Source organism: Epinephelus lanceolatus, chromosome 23, assembly GCF_041903045.1.
Source record: "Epinephelus lanceolatus isolate andai-2023 chromosome 23, ASM4190304v1, whole genome shotgun sequence".
Classification (NCBI taxonomy): Eukaryota; Metazoa; Chordata; class Actinopteri; order Perciformes; family Serranidae; genus Epinephelus; species Epinephelus lanceolatus.
Genome location: NC_135756.1, coordinates 12,186,714 through 12,201,636, shown reverse-complemented (window position 1 = coordinate 12,201,636; position 14,923 = coordinate 12,186,714). Strand labels below are relative to the sequence as shown.

The following is a 14,923-nucleotide window of genomic DNA, read 5'->3' as shown; positions in this document are numbered from 1 at the left end:
TGGAGTTTTCTTTCAGGGACACATACTAGTTTAACCACAATAAACACACACATACTCTAAGTACTCATTTAAACACAGGACACGTACACACACAAACGTGCATTTCCATTACAGCTTGGCTTACACACAGAAAACCAAGGTAATGTGAGAAGCCTGCACTGCTTTCTTCCTTTGTGTGTGTGTGTGTGTGTGTGTGTGTGTGTGTGTGTGTGCTGTCTTAGGTTTTTGCATGTTTTATTCATGTGTAACCGACACAACGAATCACATACTAATGGCTCCGGCCACACGTACAGACAGTAGCCTGGGGGCACATAAACACACCTACACACTGCGAATGTCAGTAATGGAATACAAATTGGTACTTATTGAGAGAGAGAGAGAGAGAGAGAGAGAGAGAGAGAGAGAGAGAGAGAGAGAAGATGGATTGAGATAATTACAGCCTAAGTGAGCGAAGATGTGTGTGTTGAACATACATGAATGCGTGCATGAGCCTCGGCAGGTTCAGACGCCTGCTGCACTGTACATAAACATACCTCGGCTTGCTTTCATATTGAGCCTCTTACAGAAATGAAAAAGATGATGAGCTATTGATCAGCGTGAAAATATTCCTTCACTGGGGTGTGTGTAAGGTGTGTCTCTGAGTGTGTGTTAGTGTGTGAGCGAGGAGAGAAATAGGAAGAAAAATGGACACATCGTAATGAGCAAGCCAGAAGCACAGACACACACAACTGCATTTCTTTGGATGCTTCTCTGTGTGTGTTTGTGAGTGTGTGTGTGTATGTGTGTGTGTGTTTGTGAGTGGTCTAAAGGCTCAGGTGGGGGGTCAGTGTGATAGATGACCTCTGTGTCCTGTGGTACATCTGACTTCCTGGACACTGGAATTGAAAAAGCTCAGATCCTCTTTGTCACGCTGTGCTGGCTGTTAGAAATAAACTGCAGCTGTGATTCTGCGCTCAGCTAATACTGAGAAAAGTCAGCTATTTCATCCCCGAACTGGAATTCAAACCAATACAGTCTAATCAGTTTTCCTGTATGTGTGTGTTTGTGTGTGTGTGGAGAGAGAGAGTAAACAACTGGAGTTGATATTACCAGCAATATTTTTGTATAAAATAAGCCTAATGAGAAGATGCAAGGTCAAGACAAGCACTGTCTGCGGGCTGTCAGCGGATGTTTGAGCACAAATAGTGATTACAATTTTAAACTAATTCAGGCAAACAACAAACAGAAGCTGTTGGGTTTCAGTAACAACAAGTGAATACTCAATTGGACGAGCCGGCTCAGTGGCATCAGTCTGTGTGATACTGCCCTCTGTTGTCAACATAGACCAAGTACAAGCCTTCATTTTAGCACAGCCTTCAGGTGGCCTGGGTGGTTTTTCTGTCTGCATATGCATTGCATTGATAACAAACCAAAACATTTAGATGTTCTTATGCACTGCTGTGAAAATGCCTTGCCTTAAATTGCAATTTAATACAGAATGATTAATGTAATAATTTGATGTAATACCATATCTACACTGAAGTACAAGTGTTCGCACCATCTCTCTTTATAACTCATTTTATAAAAAGGCAAAAAAAATAATAGGATCAGTCAAAACATTGTAATTATTTCTGGGACAAAAAAGTACCACCTAGTTTTAGCTATGGCTGCAACTCATTAAATGATCACTTTAATTGAAAATGTACCTGTTAAATGTCAGAAAATGGTGAAATGTTACCTGAAATTCAAACTTGCCAATACCCTAATTTCCCTGGCAGTTGCTTTTTTAATTGCCCTCTTGGTTTTCACAATTGACCAGTATTTCGCCCGATTTACAACAAAGTTTTACACCTTTTTTTCCTTTAAGTCATCACAAACTATCGTATAAAAGCCCTACGACTATAATAGTTTCTACTTGGGCCTGCATGAGTCAGGCGCAGCTGCCAGTGACACCTTGTGTCTGTGCTCACCACATCAGGCATGCGTGACGGGAACACTCTAGCTGGGGTTTGATGGGTGCCTTGGGGGTCAGCAGGGACCTGACATGTCCTGTGCAGGAGCAGGGAACCCAGCCCTCTGCAAGAGACTATGAGCCTCCCGTTCCACTTCCCTAACGCATCCAGGACCCAGGGGTATGTGGGCCAGAGAAGACAGCTGGCTGTGGGTCCCTGGCGCAGGACAAGCCTACAAGCCTGGCCTCCCCGTCCTCGTCCTGGTGCTGAACTATCAGGGGCATGAACCGAAAGCTAAACCATAACTCAACCATATTTTTCCCTACTTGATGTCTCAAGGCTGGCAAGTAAGCAGAGGTGACCTCTTCATATTGCTTATTTTGTCTGACCACAGCAGTCCAAAGCCCAAAAATATTCAGCTTACAATGACATAACACAAAGAAAAACGTCAAGTCCTTACTTTTGAGAGGCTGAAACTAGTAATCCCTGTAACATTTAATTGATAAACAGTCAACTTGGCTTATTACTTCAGCACAATTGAAGTTGTGATGTACAGCTGCTGTGGATAAGCAGGTAGACTTGATCATGCACTGATTGTACTGTCGGTGGTTTGGGCTCTGGCATTTGAAAGTGTCCTTGAGCAAGTTGCTGAATCCTGATCGCTCCCAATAGGCCAGTACCATGCTTAGTAGCTCACTGCCATCAGTGTATGAATGTGTCAATGAAGTGTAAAGTGCCCTGGATAGTAGAACAGTTGATTTATTCTAAAGATTTTATTACTCAATGAAAATAACAATTAACATACCAAAAAAAAATCCAAAACGTGTCTCATTTATATTTAAATGTTTCATTCAATCATCTCTTCTTAAAAACAATAGCAACCCTTTCCCTGAACTAGGGACCCATTGTTTTTACTTATGTACTTCTCTTAAAACTAAAAGGTTTTGACAGTGATTTATTTCAACACTGGAGTAATACGCAGTTAAGATAATCACTGGCTAATGTATTTTTCCATCAGCAGGTCAAAGAAAATAATGGAAGCAATTTAAAGACTGTACCAACAGTCTGTAATATTATTTTAAGCCATTTTGTCATTCGTGCATGGCCATTAAAGTAAACAGAAAATATTGAATGGCCAAATAACAATATTAGATACTGCATGGTGTTAATGTTACAGTAGTAATGGTGCAGAAATTACTTTTAATATGGGGGAGAAGAAACATTTAGAAAATCAATCATAAGTTATCATTTAATAGAAATATGTTGCGCGTGTTGATAATTTTAATATATCATGCTTTGGTGGGGACAAAAAGGACAGTGCTGTCTTGCTGCCATCTTGAATGCATAGCAGTTGTAGTCCATTTCAGATTTCCAAAGCTTTCAGAGCACCACACTGTCTAAAATACTCCCACACTTTGGATAATGGTGGTTATGGTGAGGTTTTGTAGCTGCAGCTTGTTCTATGCTTTGACTAAGCTCAACCCCCTTCTTCAATGTGATGAGCGATGCAAGTTTTGCAAATCGGCCATATTTCTGTAATTGGTGGTGTCAATTACAACAATGAGTCACCCAAGACCTATTGGATAAAAGCGCCATATAAATGCAGCCCAATTATCATTAGTACAAACTACCTCTGTGCCACTAAATTATAACAGCTGTGACAAGTTGTGATTTCTTAACTCAGAAGTGTGAACATACAAGAAGCCCTTAAAGACAGGACCAGGGATAAATAACACACCGAACTCCTTCAAATGCACTGATCATCTGTCAGAAAAGAGCGCCTTACCTTGACACGGGTCAGGGTGCCATTGGGTCGATCCGGGCGCTCCTCGTCAGAGAGCCGCCCGCTACCAAAGCTGTCCATGGAGTGGGAGGAGATGGTGTGGCAGAGCTCCTCAAAGGAGTAGTCCCTGTCCCGGCACTTCTTGATCTCGTGGAGCAGTTTGGACAGCTCACTTGTCACAGCATCATCTGGGGAGAGGAGGAAGACGAGACAGAGCAGGGGTGGAGGAAGTAAGAAATACATCCAAAGTTCCCTAAAGTGTCAGAATAAAGCAAGTCCCTATCACTGTGGGTACAAGAGTGGTAAAGGAAAATAAAATGTATAACTGAGTAAAGACTACGCCTATCCCTCTGAGACGACAAGGTACTGTAAGATTTGATTCTTTAATTTTCATACCACCAAAGCAGACTGCACTGTAGAGAAATATGTAGAAGATATTGATTTCCACAGTCTTGTTATTTTCACTAGACAGAACTAACTGTTTCTAAAACAGGCAGGAGAGCAGATCAGCAGGAATTCAACTTGTTGCAATGTTACGTTCATAACACAGGGGGCAGCGCTGGACAGGGAAAGTGTACGGCTGTTTAGAGCTGTAGTTACTGTCATTCTCCACTAACAGAGCTGCTCTCCATGGCTGGATTTATATTTTATTATTTGCCCATATTGCAGAAATAAATTACACTTCAAATCCACTTTGGAGATATATTTTTTCACAACAAAAAAGTTACACAAATGCACAAAAGTCAAGTTGAAATATGCTCAGGATGCTCTTCCTCTTGGCTGCACAGTTGGTTTACAGTGTATTTCTTTTACTTATGTCAATACATTTTTATGTTAAGGCATATTTTAAAGCACATCCTGAACCTCATGAAAAATGCATTTTTTTCCCAGTCTGAGTTATTATACATCTTCTACTCTATTTTCTAAAACTCTCTTATATTGGATTGAAACATTTCTGGTGTGGTTCTTATTGTGTATGTGTGAGTTTACTCACTCTTGTGTCTGAGGGAGGGGGAGGCAGAGGGCGAGGGGACAGAGGTTCGAGGTGCGGGGACGGGACACTTGCGAACAGGCTCCTCCACGATACTCCTCCTCTCTGAGTCATCCATCATATATTCTACAGAGACGTAGAGACAAGGGGGGAGAAGATGCAGGTTCAGACAATGAAAGACAAAAATAGGGGAATGTTTTGGGGGAACAGGAAAAAAGAGGAGGAAGAGACACCGGCTGGAAGAGGAGTTTGGAGAAGAATGTGATGGTTGGGTGAGGGTGGGGGAGGGAAAAGCATTTCAGAGGCATTTTACTGGATCGATATAATAGCACAGCCATCAGCATGGTAAACAGCTTGTGCTGCATTCAATTCGTACTTTTCCCCGCACTGCAAATTCACTTCACAGCTTCTGCTAATAGAGCACTCTGCTGTTCATAAAAGCAGAAGAGAAGAATTATGTGGGGAAAGCAAAAAAAGGGGGGGGTAAAGGAGGGATGAGGGATGAGGAGAGAAAGCAGGTTCAGGTGTGGGGGCGGACAGTACGTTGAGCAGTGGATAATAAACTTGCTTAAGTGAGGCATTAGCAGCCGAAAACACACACACACGCTTGCACTGAGAAATCATGTGGCAGATTCCCTGCAGAGCACTAATGAGGAATCCTATTAATGTCAGGAAAAGTGTATTGTGTGTTTCTCCTACTAAAAATCTTGGCATTCAGCTCAATAATTATGATACACAACCACACATTTGCATACAATTACACTGAGTATGGGAAGGTATATCAGAGGGTGTCAGAGGGAAGGGATTACAATGCTTTGACAGTTGTATTCCCCTGTACTCATACTTCAATAGACTGTCATAAACAGCACAAGACGCACAGCCTGGTGTTGCAGCTGAACTACTGCACTGCTCTGTGAGTACATAACCAGTCGCTGCTGGGCAGTAAAAAGTGAACTGTTAATGAATCCAAACAGTAGGAGTAATGAGATCTCCTCATAACGAGGTGCCTGTGGCAACCAGAAAGCCCCTCAGCTGGTACAATTGAGTAAATGACATATCTTTTGCTCTTTGTGTGTGCGTGTGTCCTTCTCCATCTCCTCTCCAACAGGAAATGGCATGCAGCTGATCTTTTCACCAAGTCACAGCTGTGCCCTCTTTCTCTCTCTCCTTCTTCCTCGCTCTCACACACACATCCAGCCTCCTATTTATGCTGAAGTCCAAATCTCTCACTTTCCAGCGCTGGTTTACTGAGATTAAATTCTGATGGTCGCTTTTCCTCGCTAATATCTACCATCACATAGATTTCTGACATTTAAAAAGCGACAAGTGGTCTATTCATGTCTAGGAAAGTGTTTCCATCACTGATCCTAGACATCTTACAGTCTTTCAGTGTCAAAAGCGCTGTGTTCACTTCATATTTGCGGAAAAAAAAATCACAAAAAAAGCACAGTATTTTATTTTCACTGCTCAGGGTTTCAGCAGCAGAATTCAAAGCATGCTCAAATGAAAAATACATTAAACCTGTTCAACACCACTGACCCACCAGTGGTCATCCTGTGAAGCCAAGCTTTGTTCGAACACACCAAACCTTACTTTAAATTCCAGTGAAGACCCAAAGTTTCCAAGGATATTAAATGTGTCAAGTTTAACATTGGGGAAATGTGTAACAAATAGCAAAGCATCTAGAATGTTTGCAGAACATGTTGTTGATTTTTTTGGGGCACTTGTGGGCAAAAGAACAAGCTTTAGATTTGTTGTGGTTAATGAGCTTTTCTTTCTGACGAAGTGTTTCCCCTACCATTAAATTAGCAGGGTGCCCCGCCCCCCCAGCGACACCCCCCACCCCTCCTTGAAGGTCAAGTTAATTTTATTTAATTTTATTTTCTATGTGGTGCCAGATCACAATAGAAGTCATTTAAGGTTACCTTTCCTATAGAACAGGTCTATATCTTGACCTTTTATTAAACACACTAAATATCCTTATGTTATTTATCTTATTCAAACAACGGCATGTCATTTTTGTCTCTACATGGTTGCACGTTTACAATTCTCTTCTGCTCTCTGTATCGCTCACGGTGGGGTTTTGCCCCGATTCGCACACGGGATCCAAACCCTGCCCAACTTGACGCAATTTGTTACCTGACATAGTTACTGTTATGGACAGTGTCTAAATGACCATCAAAAGACAGCTTTAACGCACTATCGTGTTTCCAGAATTTGTAGAACTTGTAGAAAAGACTGTTTGCCTGATGAAGGTTTAGTCACTGAAACGTTGCAGCAGCATTAAAATCCTTATTTTTCCAAGTCAGATAGTGTGCCGGAGTCTTCTCTACAAGTTTTATTCTTCTCGTCCCTCTCCTACGAACCTGTTTGAGACTAGATATGCGAAGTATTCCTTCTTTTTAAGTAGACATGGTACCAAAGTATTGGTTATCATGACATCCCTAACAGTCAGTTGCTAATTTTGTCTGATGTTCGGTGCTGGACAAGTGGCATACAGGTATTAAGAGTAATAAAACTGAATCAAAACAGTTGAGTTGCGGGCTGTAAAACCAAAACAATGAGCTGAAATTGATTTAATTTGTATGTGGTCTTTGACCGTAACAGTATACATATGAAATGGGAAACTGGAGTCCTCAATTACAACTAAAATACTCAGTCTGTTGCATCACTGTGATTTCCCTGGTTTAATGTCAGCTTTACGTCTGTTATTTTCTAGCCGTGGCCAATTTGCAACATTCCTGGGAGTTGGTCTGTGTTTCCCTTTCTATATTTGCCTCCGAGTTATGACCAACTCGCTGTTAATTTAGGCTCTGACATATTCTCCTCATCCCTCTATCCCTCCAGTTTCTGTCTGCCTTTATCTCACCCTCTTTAAATCATGTGTAACTGTGTGGCTTACATTCACCCAGAGATTACATGACGACAGATAGTGAAGGCCTCCGAGCCACAGATTACAGCGTTCACACTGAGCCTCATCATCACCTCAAGACAACACTGTCTTTAAAAGTCGCAATCTGGAGAATCTCTGGGTCTCTGGGGACTGTGGAGTAAACTCACACTAACAATCACTGGTCACACACAAAACACATACTGCAGTAAACATGGCAGCAAAAAAGGGACTTTTAATGGCAGGTCAGGGACCAATGTGAGGAAGACTGAAGGAAGAAAGTGAAAACACTGAGAATTAAATGTACTTTTCTTGTGCTGAAATAGGCTGACCAGGTGCATCTGTAATGTGCTGCTATGAATTTATGACTTTATTGGTTAGATCCAGTTTAATTATGCAGCAGACATTTAAGACGCATGATGGAAAATGTCTGACTGATTACATTTGGGATAATACAAGGAATAATAAGACTCCACCTTGGGCTCTGAGAAATTACAGTGGCTATCTCTGGCTGTATTTACATTTTAAAAACCAAAGGATTAATCGATTTAATTGAGAAAATAATCTGCAGATTAATCGAGGGGAAAATAATTGTTAGCTGCAGCTCAGTTTAAAAGCACAATCATCTTTTTCCTTCCCTGTGGTATTTTTCCAGTAAAGGAGATTTTGGCAGGCATGAGCATGCTAATTCACAAAGCATCCTTGAATATTTATTTAAACACTTTGGAAGAGTCCTCCTTCTCTACAGCTCTTCCTCCAACCTGTTTTCACAGGAAAAACTTTGTTTCTTTGTGACTTAAATGCTCCAGTCTGCTCCTGGCAACAAGCCTGAGCTCGCCAAATATAACCACACTCAGATTGCAGCCAATGTAAATGAAAACACTCAGTCCTCAAGTTAATAGACTGTGTATTTGGATGTAAATAGCGTTGTACACTAATCATAGATTGAAAGATCTAGTGTCACGGAGGTGAAATTCAATGTGGTGATGATGATGGCCCTGATAATAAAAGTGAGATATATAAAATCTGTGTCCTTCTAAGGCATAGTGAGGACCTGCTGTTCTGTACAAAGTGTGCCAGGACACATCTTACAACTGTCACTGATACATAACTGTGTTTCACACTTCACTTACATCTATTATAACTGCTCATATTGTAAGTAGCTGTGATTTTGAAAGCAGCATATACTGTGCATCGTGGGTCTGAACAAATTCAATGTACAGTAGGTGTCAAAAATGCTTCCAACCCATACATCCACATAGGCTGTATGTTCCTAACCTCCAATACGACACACAGGAGTGCTTCCTAAATGAGTGCATTTACCAAAGAAGACTGAATAGCTTGCACATGATCATTATATCACAGTTTTAAATATGTGGTTACCTTTGTGTAACAGTTGCTGTTGCGCCTAAACTACATGGTTAATGTTAGGAAACAAAACGCTTTCTTTAAGTTTAGAAAAAGAGATCATGGTTTGGCTTAAAATAAATACGTTTGTTACAAGGGTTGCAGGAATACATCCATTTCACACTATACTTCAGTACGACAACTACGACGTTTATGATCACGTCTACATTTGCTTGTCTACAGTGACGAGGGAAAAAATGCAACCAGATAGAAGATTTCCATTTTGCCTCTCCTGTCCTTCGCAACTGCCTGCCAGACTTTTTACACATACGTCTGTGAAAAAAACAGTTTCAAGTTTTGAAGATAATAAAGCATTTGTTCAACCAAAAAACACCCTTCTGTTTTCATTCCTTTTGTAACTGATAATAATACTAATATTAATAACTGTGTTATACTGTGATATTTCACGAGATGGTTATCGTACCGTAAAAATATTGTTGCAACCCTATTTGTTGCTAACAAAACATAATGTAACGTATCTCATGTGATACATGTCACATACATCATGTGACCTACCACGACATACGTTACATTGTTGGTTTTACATGAGACATGAACACTGGTCTTCTGGGTCAAAGTCCTGTGCTTTTTTGACCCTCTCACCCTAAGTGGACTTCGTCGCTTTTTAAACTACGTCACCAGACCTCCCTTGATTCCATCATAATTACTACAGCTACTAGAGGTGACCCCCTAACAATGATCGTGAATATGTGTCATAACACGTATGTACAAACAAACTCTGTGGTCGTATTTTGGAGGAGGACAGTCTCCAAAAAAGCCCTATCAATCCATTTAAATGAAATACCTCAACAAAACAATCATCCCTAATCACCACCAATAACACAACGCAGGAGAACTGGGAAGGTCACTGTACTGAGGGAACATCAAGGACAAAATTTACAGGCTTGAGTTGTGTAACTGTGCACTCTCACACTGTAGCAACTGAACATGTACAGTACCGCAGCTCCCATTGTGTCTCCAATAGAAGATACACTTCCTGGAAAACAAGTTTTCAAATTGGAACACATCCTCTCATAACAACGGTCACATACTCCACACACCAAGAACATCTCAAAATTTGGACTGCCCTTGCACATTTCTACAACTTGTATGCTCTGTGTGTCAACACACCTGCAGTGCAATGTTAACATACGGCCAATCCAGTCAGCAGAAACACTTGGTGTGCCTGTTAGCTTAATCTCTATATGAAAAAAAAACAAAAAAACAACTGAATACTATATATTTAATCTTCATTTTGTTGTTCTACATTTACTCTACAGTACAAATTCTATTTTTTGCGCTTGAAATGACCCAATTTTTGAAGTGAAATTCACCTAAATCTAGTGTGTGTGTGTGTGTGTGTGTGTGTGTGTGTGTGTGTGTGTCTTACCTTGAATAAGAGCAGTGATCTGCTGGGATTTCGGTGCAGGATGTTCTCTCAGGATCTCCAGAGCTGTTCTCCCCTGGCTGTCTCTCAGACTGGTGTCGATTTCTGAGACACAACACACACAGAAAAATACAAGCACAAGTGTTAATACACACCGACAGCAGGGCAGAGGCCAAACCTCAACAGCCGTGACACTGAGAACATGATAAACCTACTCATACTTGCTCAAACCCCAGACACAAAAATACAATGCACTCACATACAGTTTGCACATGTGACTGAGACCTGAGATCTGCTGACACACCACTCAGTCACAAAACTCCAGTCAGCAAAAGATGAATGAGCTGCAGTCACCCGAGGATGGATGTGGGATTTTATTAATTCATGAAGACTCTTTACAAGCAGTAAACACGCTTTTCATCAAATTTTAGACCAGTGTTTCTCTTGCAAACATGCACCTTTTACCCTGCTGCATCACAGTCCCAGACAATGACACATATATGAATCCACAAAAAAACAAACACACACCAACCCGTGGCTTACACACACACTCAGTCATGCACACACAAACTCAATAGTGTGCAGGGAAAATAAATCTTTCTTCTACTTCAGGTTGTGATTTACCTGACTGCTAGCCTGTTTAATCTCTTCCTGTGCTCACAGATCCAATTTGACATGAAAAATAAATGTCATTCCCGCCACTCTGCTGAGCTCCATAAAAGAAAAATGAATAAAACTGAGAGGAAGCACATTCAGACCTGATGTAATTTGCCAGTTTTCTCTCATTCCTATCATACTTCCTTTATACACGTTTTACTGGTCCTCTGTTGCTTTTAACTTAATAGGACTTTCATGTTTCACCTCTTGTGTTTTGCGCATTTATTATAAATTCAAAAACAGAAAAATTTGAATTAATAATGAGCTTTGATGCTTAATGCTGTAAGATGTAAGATAAGACAATCTATCACTCTCATGTCAGTATGGTAAATTGAGGCTTTTACCGATTGCTGGTTAGCTTATCTTAGCAAAGACTGGAAAACAGAGGGAAACACCTGGCTCCATTCACAGGCTCATTTATGCTCAACGTTACTGGTAAATATCGGACACAGACATACCTTCTGTCCACACTCAGCGTTCATGTTGTCCATATTTGTTTTCTGAAAGCTATGACCTCTTAACTGGATGCAATGTGAACAAGCGAGTAAGCGAACATCAGTGTTTCCCAATGAAGATGTCATAACTTGCTATATTTTCAGAGCAACCGCAAGTCATTCCTCAGCCTCGCTCAGGGCTCCATAGGCTACTTGAATGATGATGTCACTCAAAGAGGACAGTTAAGAGTTCACTTGCTCGCTTTATGTTATGAAGAGGTGTAACAGGTACGGACAAAACAGAGCAGTACCACCAGAAATCGTAGGGGCAGTGTGGCCAATAGTTAGAGCGAGACACGACCACAGGACAGGACAAAGACATTTTAAAAATGGGGAACATTTTATATTAAAGGTTTTAAGAGTTATTAAGAAATTTTAAACATGTCCCGATGTATTTAATGGCCTCAAAGTCCACTGGAGTCTACAACGCTACCTCTGACTTTCCCTCTTTCTTAAAGGTCCAGTGTGTAGGATTTAGGGGCATCTATTGGCAGAAATGATTAATAAAGTTCACTATTCGTTTTCATTATTTTATAATAGGTTTCGTTGCCTTAGAATGAGCTGTTTATATCCACATATGGAGCTGGTCCTCTTCCACAAAGTCCGCCATGTTGTTCTACAGTAGCCCAGAACAGACAAACTAGATAAAGCTATTCGCCTTTTCGTTTCCGACACATGGAGGTTTATGGGCAGTGACAGTCTGAAGTGGATGCATCTATTTTTGTTTGTAAACAGAGTATAAATGAGCCTTTCAGCCTCCGAAGCTCACTAATTAATAACTGACCAATTAAGTTATATCTCCTGCGTGATGTGGCTGAAAGCTCCAGAAAAGGGTTTAATCCAAGACTGCTTTGAAAAAACATTGTTTCCAAGACTGGCAAAGAACTCTGATGCATAATAAATAAATTAGTTAAAAAATGAGTGCAAATTTTCATCAGTAAATCCAAAACATGACTATGATATCTTTGATGCACTGACTGTGTATTTTAACATCCTCAGCTGTTTCCCTGCATAACTGACAATGAAAGGCCCATCCTGCACCCCCCACCCCACACCCACACATATATGCATACATACAATTTTTCAAGGGTTGTGTAAGATTTAAGTTCAGCAATCAGGCCAACGCAGCCCTGCGTTGATCCAGGATGTTAATAAAATCGAGGCCAAAAGAACATGGCCAGGAAGTTCTGCAGGAAAAAGGAAGTGCTAAAGGAAAAGTGGGTGGAGGGTGGCGGTGGAATCAAAGGACAACGGTCTTCTTTCTAAATTTGCTCTGGATACAAGGAGTTTACATGTGCGTTTTGGTCTCTGCTTATCACCGTGACCCCTTTGTCAAGTTGAGCGACATCATCAAAACAAGACACCACATATCATTTCCTGTTTAAGTTTCAGCACCTCCTCCTGACATGACAGAAAAAATGGCCCAAACAATAACAGAGCCGACAGTCCAGGCTTTTAAAACAGAGACAGAATGCAGCAGACAGATGCCTTGAGTTCACCTGAGGGCAAAATTTAACCCACAATCTGGGGGTAAAAACATGTGGAGCATCTAGCCTCAGGTTACAGTAAAAAGGAACAACAAGGGAAAACCACACACACACTGTTTTTGTTTTTCCAGGATATATTTATAGACCCACCTGAGTCAAGCAGGAGGCGAACTACATCCATCTTCCCATAGAGAGCTGCCTCGTGGAGGGCACTGCCATTCTCGGTCTGAGAAAAAGACAGAGTGTGTGTGTTAATATTCCATCACTTTAACAATTGAACACAGACACAAAAATAGACATCAAAAACAGAAGTGGACTGACAAGCACAAAAGCCATTACACAAAAAAACAGGATTAAAAGGAGCAGGAAAAACACTATTTTTATTTTATACGTCTCTTTCTCTTTGGCGGTTAAATGAAAGAGATTCAGCAAGATTTTAAAAAGTCACATTCGCTCGCCTGCAAACAGCGTGAGGCCACACCAATTTCAAACCATTACACAAGCAGCAGGAGCCTGTGTGGAAACGTCCCAATTTCCCTCACCATACGCTGGCCCGTATCAGCCTCCAGTGCTTCTAATGGGGATATTACAGATATGATGCAACACATGGAAACTAGCAAGGGGAGGACGCTGCCTCATCTTGGATCAGCAGTGATGAGAGAGACAATTACTCTGACAAGCCCACTTTTATCAGAGCCACACTCGGGAGCCACAGTAAAAAAAAACAAAACGAACAGATGTTTATAATCAGCCTGCGTGGAAGCAATTAGAAGAAAATTTTAAAGCTACTAGGTAAGTTTTTACATGACCATGATGTATTTTGAATTATCTCAATGTCATAATATTTGTTTGTAGAAAAATGAATCAGTCAGTAGTGATAGTCTACCCTCATTTAAACTAGGGCTGGGTATCACTTAAAAAATTTTAAAAAACACTTCTACGAGTACCCTAAAGTGTTGCCAATACCAGTAGAGCATTTAATTTGATACTTTTTTATTTTGTTCAACATTCGATAACACCATACCGTAAAATGCCACCACTCCTCCCCATCAAAATGGCTTTTATATGAATACATCTTGAAAATGTTCAAATTATTTTTGGTGGCATATCTGTATGCTGAACCGCTAACTCAATCAAATACACCATGCTTGACTTCACCACACTGCACAGACTGTACAGGTTGAACCTTCTGAGGTAGTGGGCAAATCACACATTAGATTAAATCAAAGAACGCTTGCTGTGAGTGGTTGCAAAGCCCTGGAGTTAGTCATTTTGATTTTTCAAGATCTGGGTACAATAAGGATCAAATGCAGTTATTGTTTGACTGGAGATGTTTAAATATTGCTTGGTATCAGTGTCAGAAATTAGCAAGGGCCACGGGCCATTTGGCCCGCAATTTATCCAAGAATGCCCCCAAAAGCCATGTTCTGGGGGCCAAAATTGCCCCCAGGTTTTCGAAACAACTATATGTATTTATATTTTTAACAGTATTACAATCTGACATTAAAGCATAATTTTATTTTCATTAAATTAATTTACTGTCACGTCTACAACTCATTTTCCAGACATAATCAACGAGATTGCACTGATTACGTGAGAGTAATCTGACAGAGAAGGGGAGGGGGCTTTGCTGTACCATAAGTATAAATTAACCATTTCTTGGGTGATCTGTGTCTACACAATGACAAATTGATGAAAAATTAAGGTAGAATGAATGTTGAATTTTAAATTAACTTACTTCCAGGATTGCATCTAAGGAATTTATAGTAATTTGGCCTTTTTAACAGTAAAAGTAACTGTAGTGTGGTGAAACATTAGTACTGCTATCAGTAGATTAATGGTTAAATCATCACATTTAACCTGGTTGAATTATAGGAAATCTGAGTGATATTAACT

At 40.5% G+C, this 14,923-nt stretch overlaps 1 protein-coding gene across 5 annotated transcripts in view; it reads right to left on the bottom strand.

Moving 5' to 3' along the window:
• The window catches only part of anks1b (ankyrin repeat and sterile alpha motif domain containing 1B), a 355,962-nt gene that overhangs the window by 195,189 nt on the left and 145,850 nt on the right, over positions 1–14,923 (bottom strand). For 4 of the 5 annotated variants that reach the window (XM_033615279.2, XM_033615280.2, XM_078165475.1 and 1 more), the window contains 4 exons: positions 13,178–13,253; positions 10,393–10,494; positions 4,709–4,831; positions 3,718–3,902 (listed from right to left, as the gene is read on the bottom strand). In XM_033615279.2, coding sequence (XP_033471170.1) covers positions 3,718–3,902; positions 4,709–4,831; positions 10,393–10,494; positions 13,178–13,253 — 486 coding nt within the window. Of the gene's footprint in view, positions 1–3,717; positions 3,903–4,708; positions 4,942–10,392; positions 10,495–13,177; positions 13,254–14,923 lie in introns of all 5 variants that reach the window. The other variant, XM_078165473.1, reaches the window with a different exon arrangement.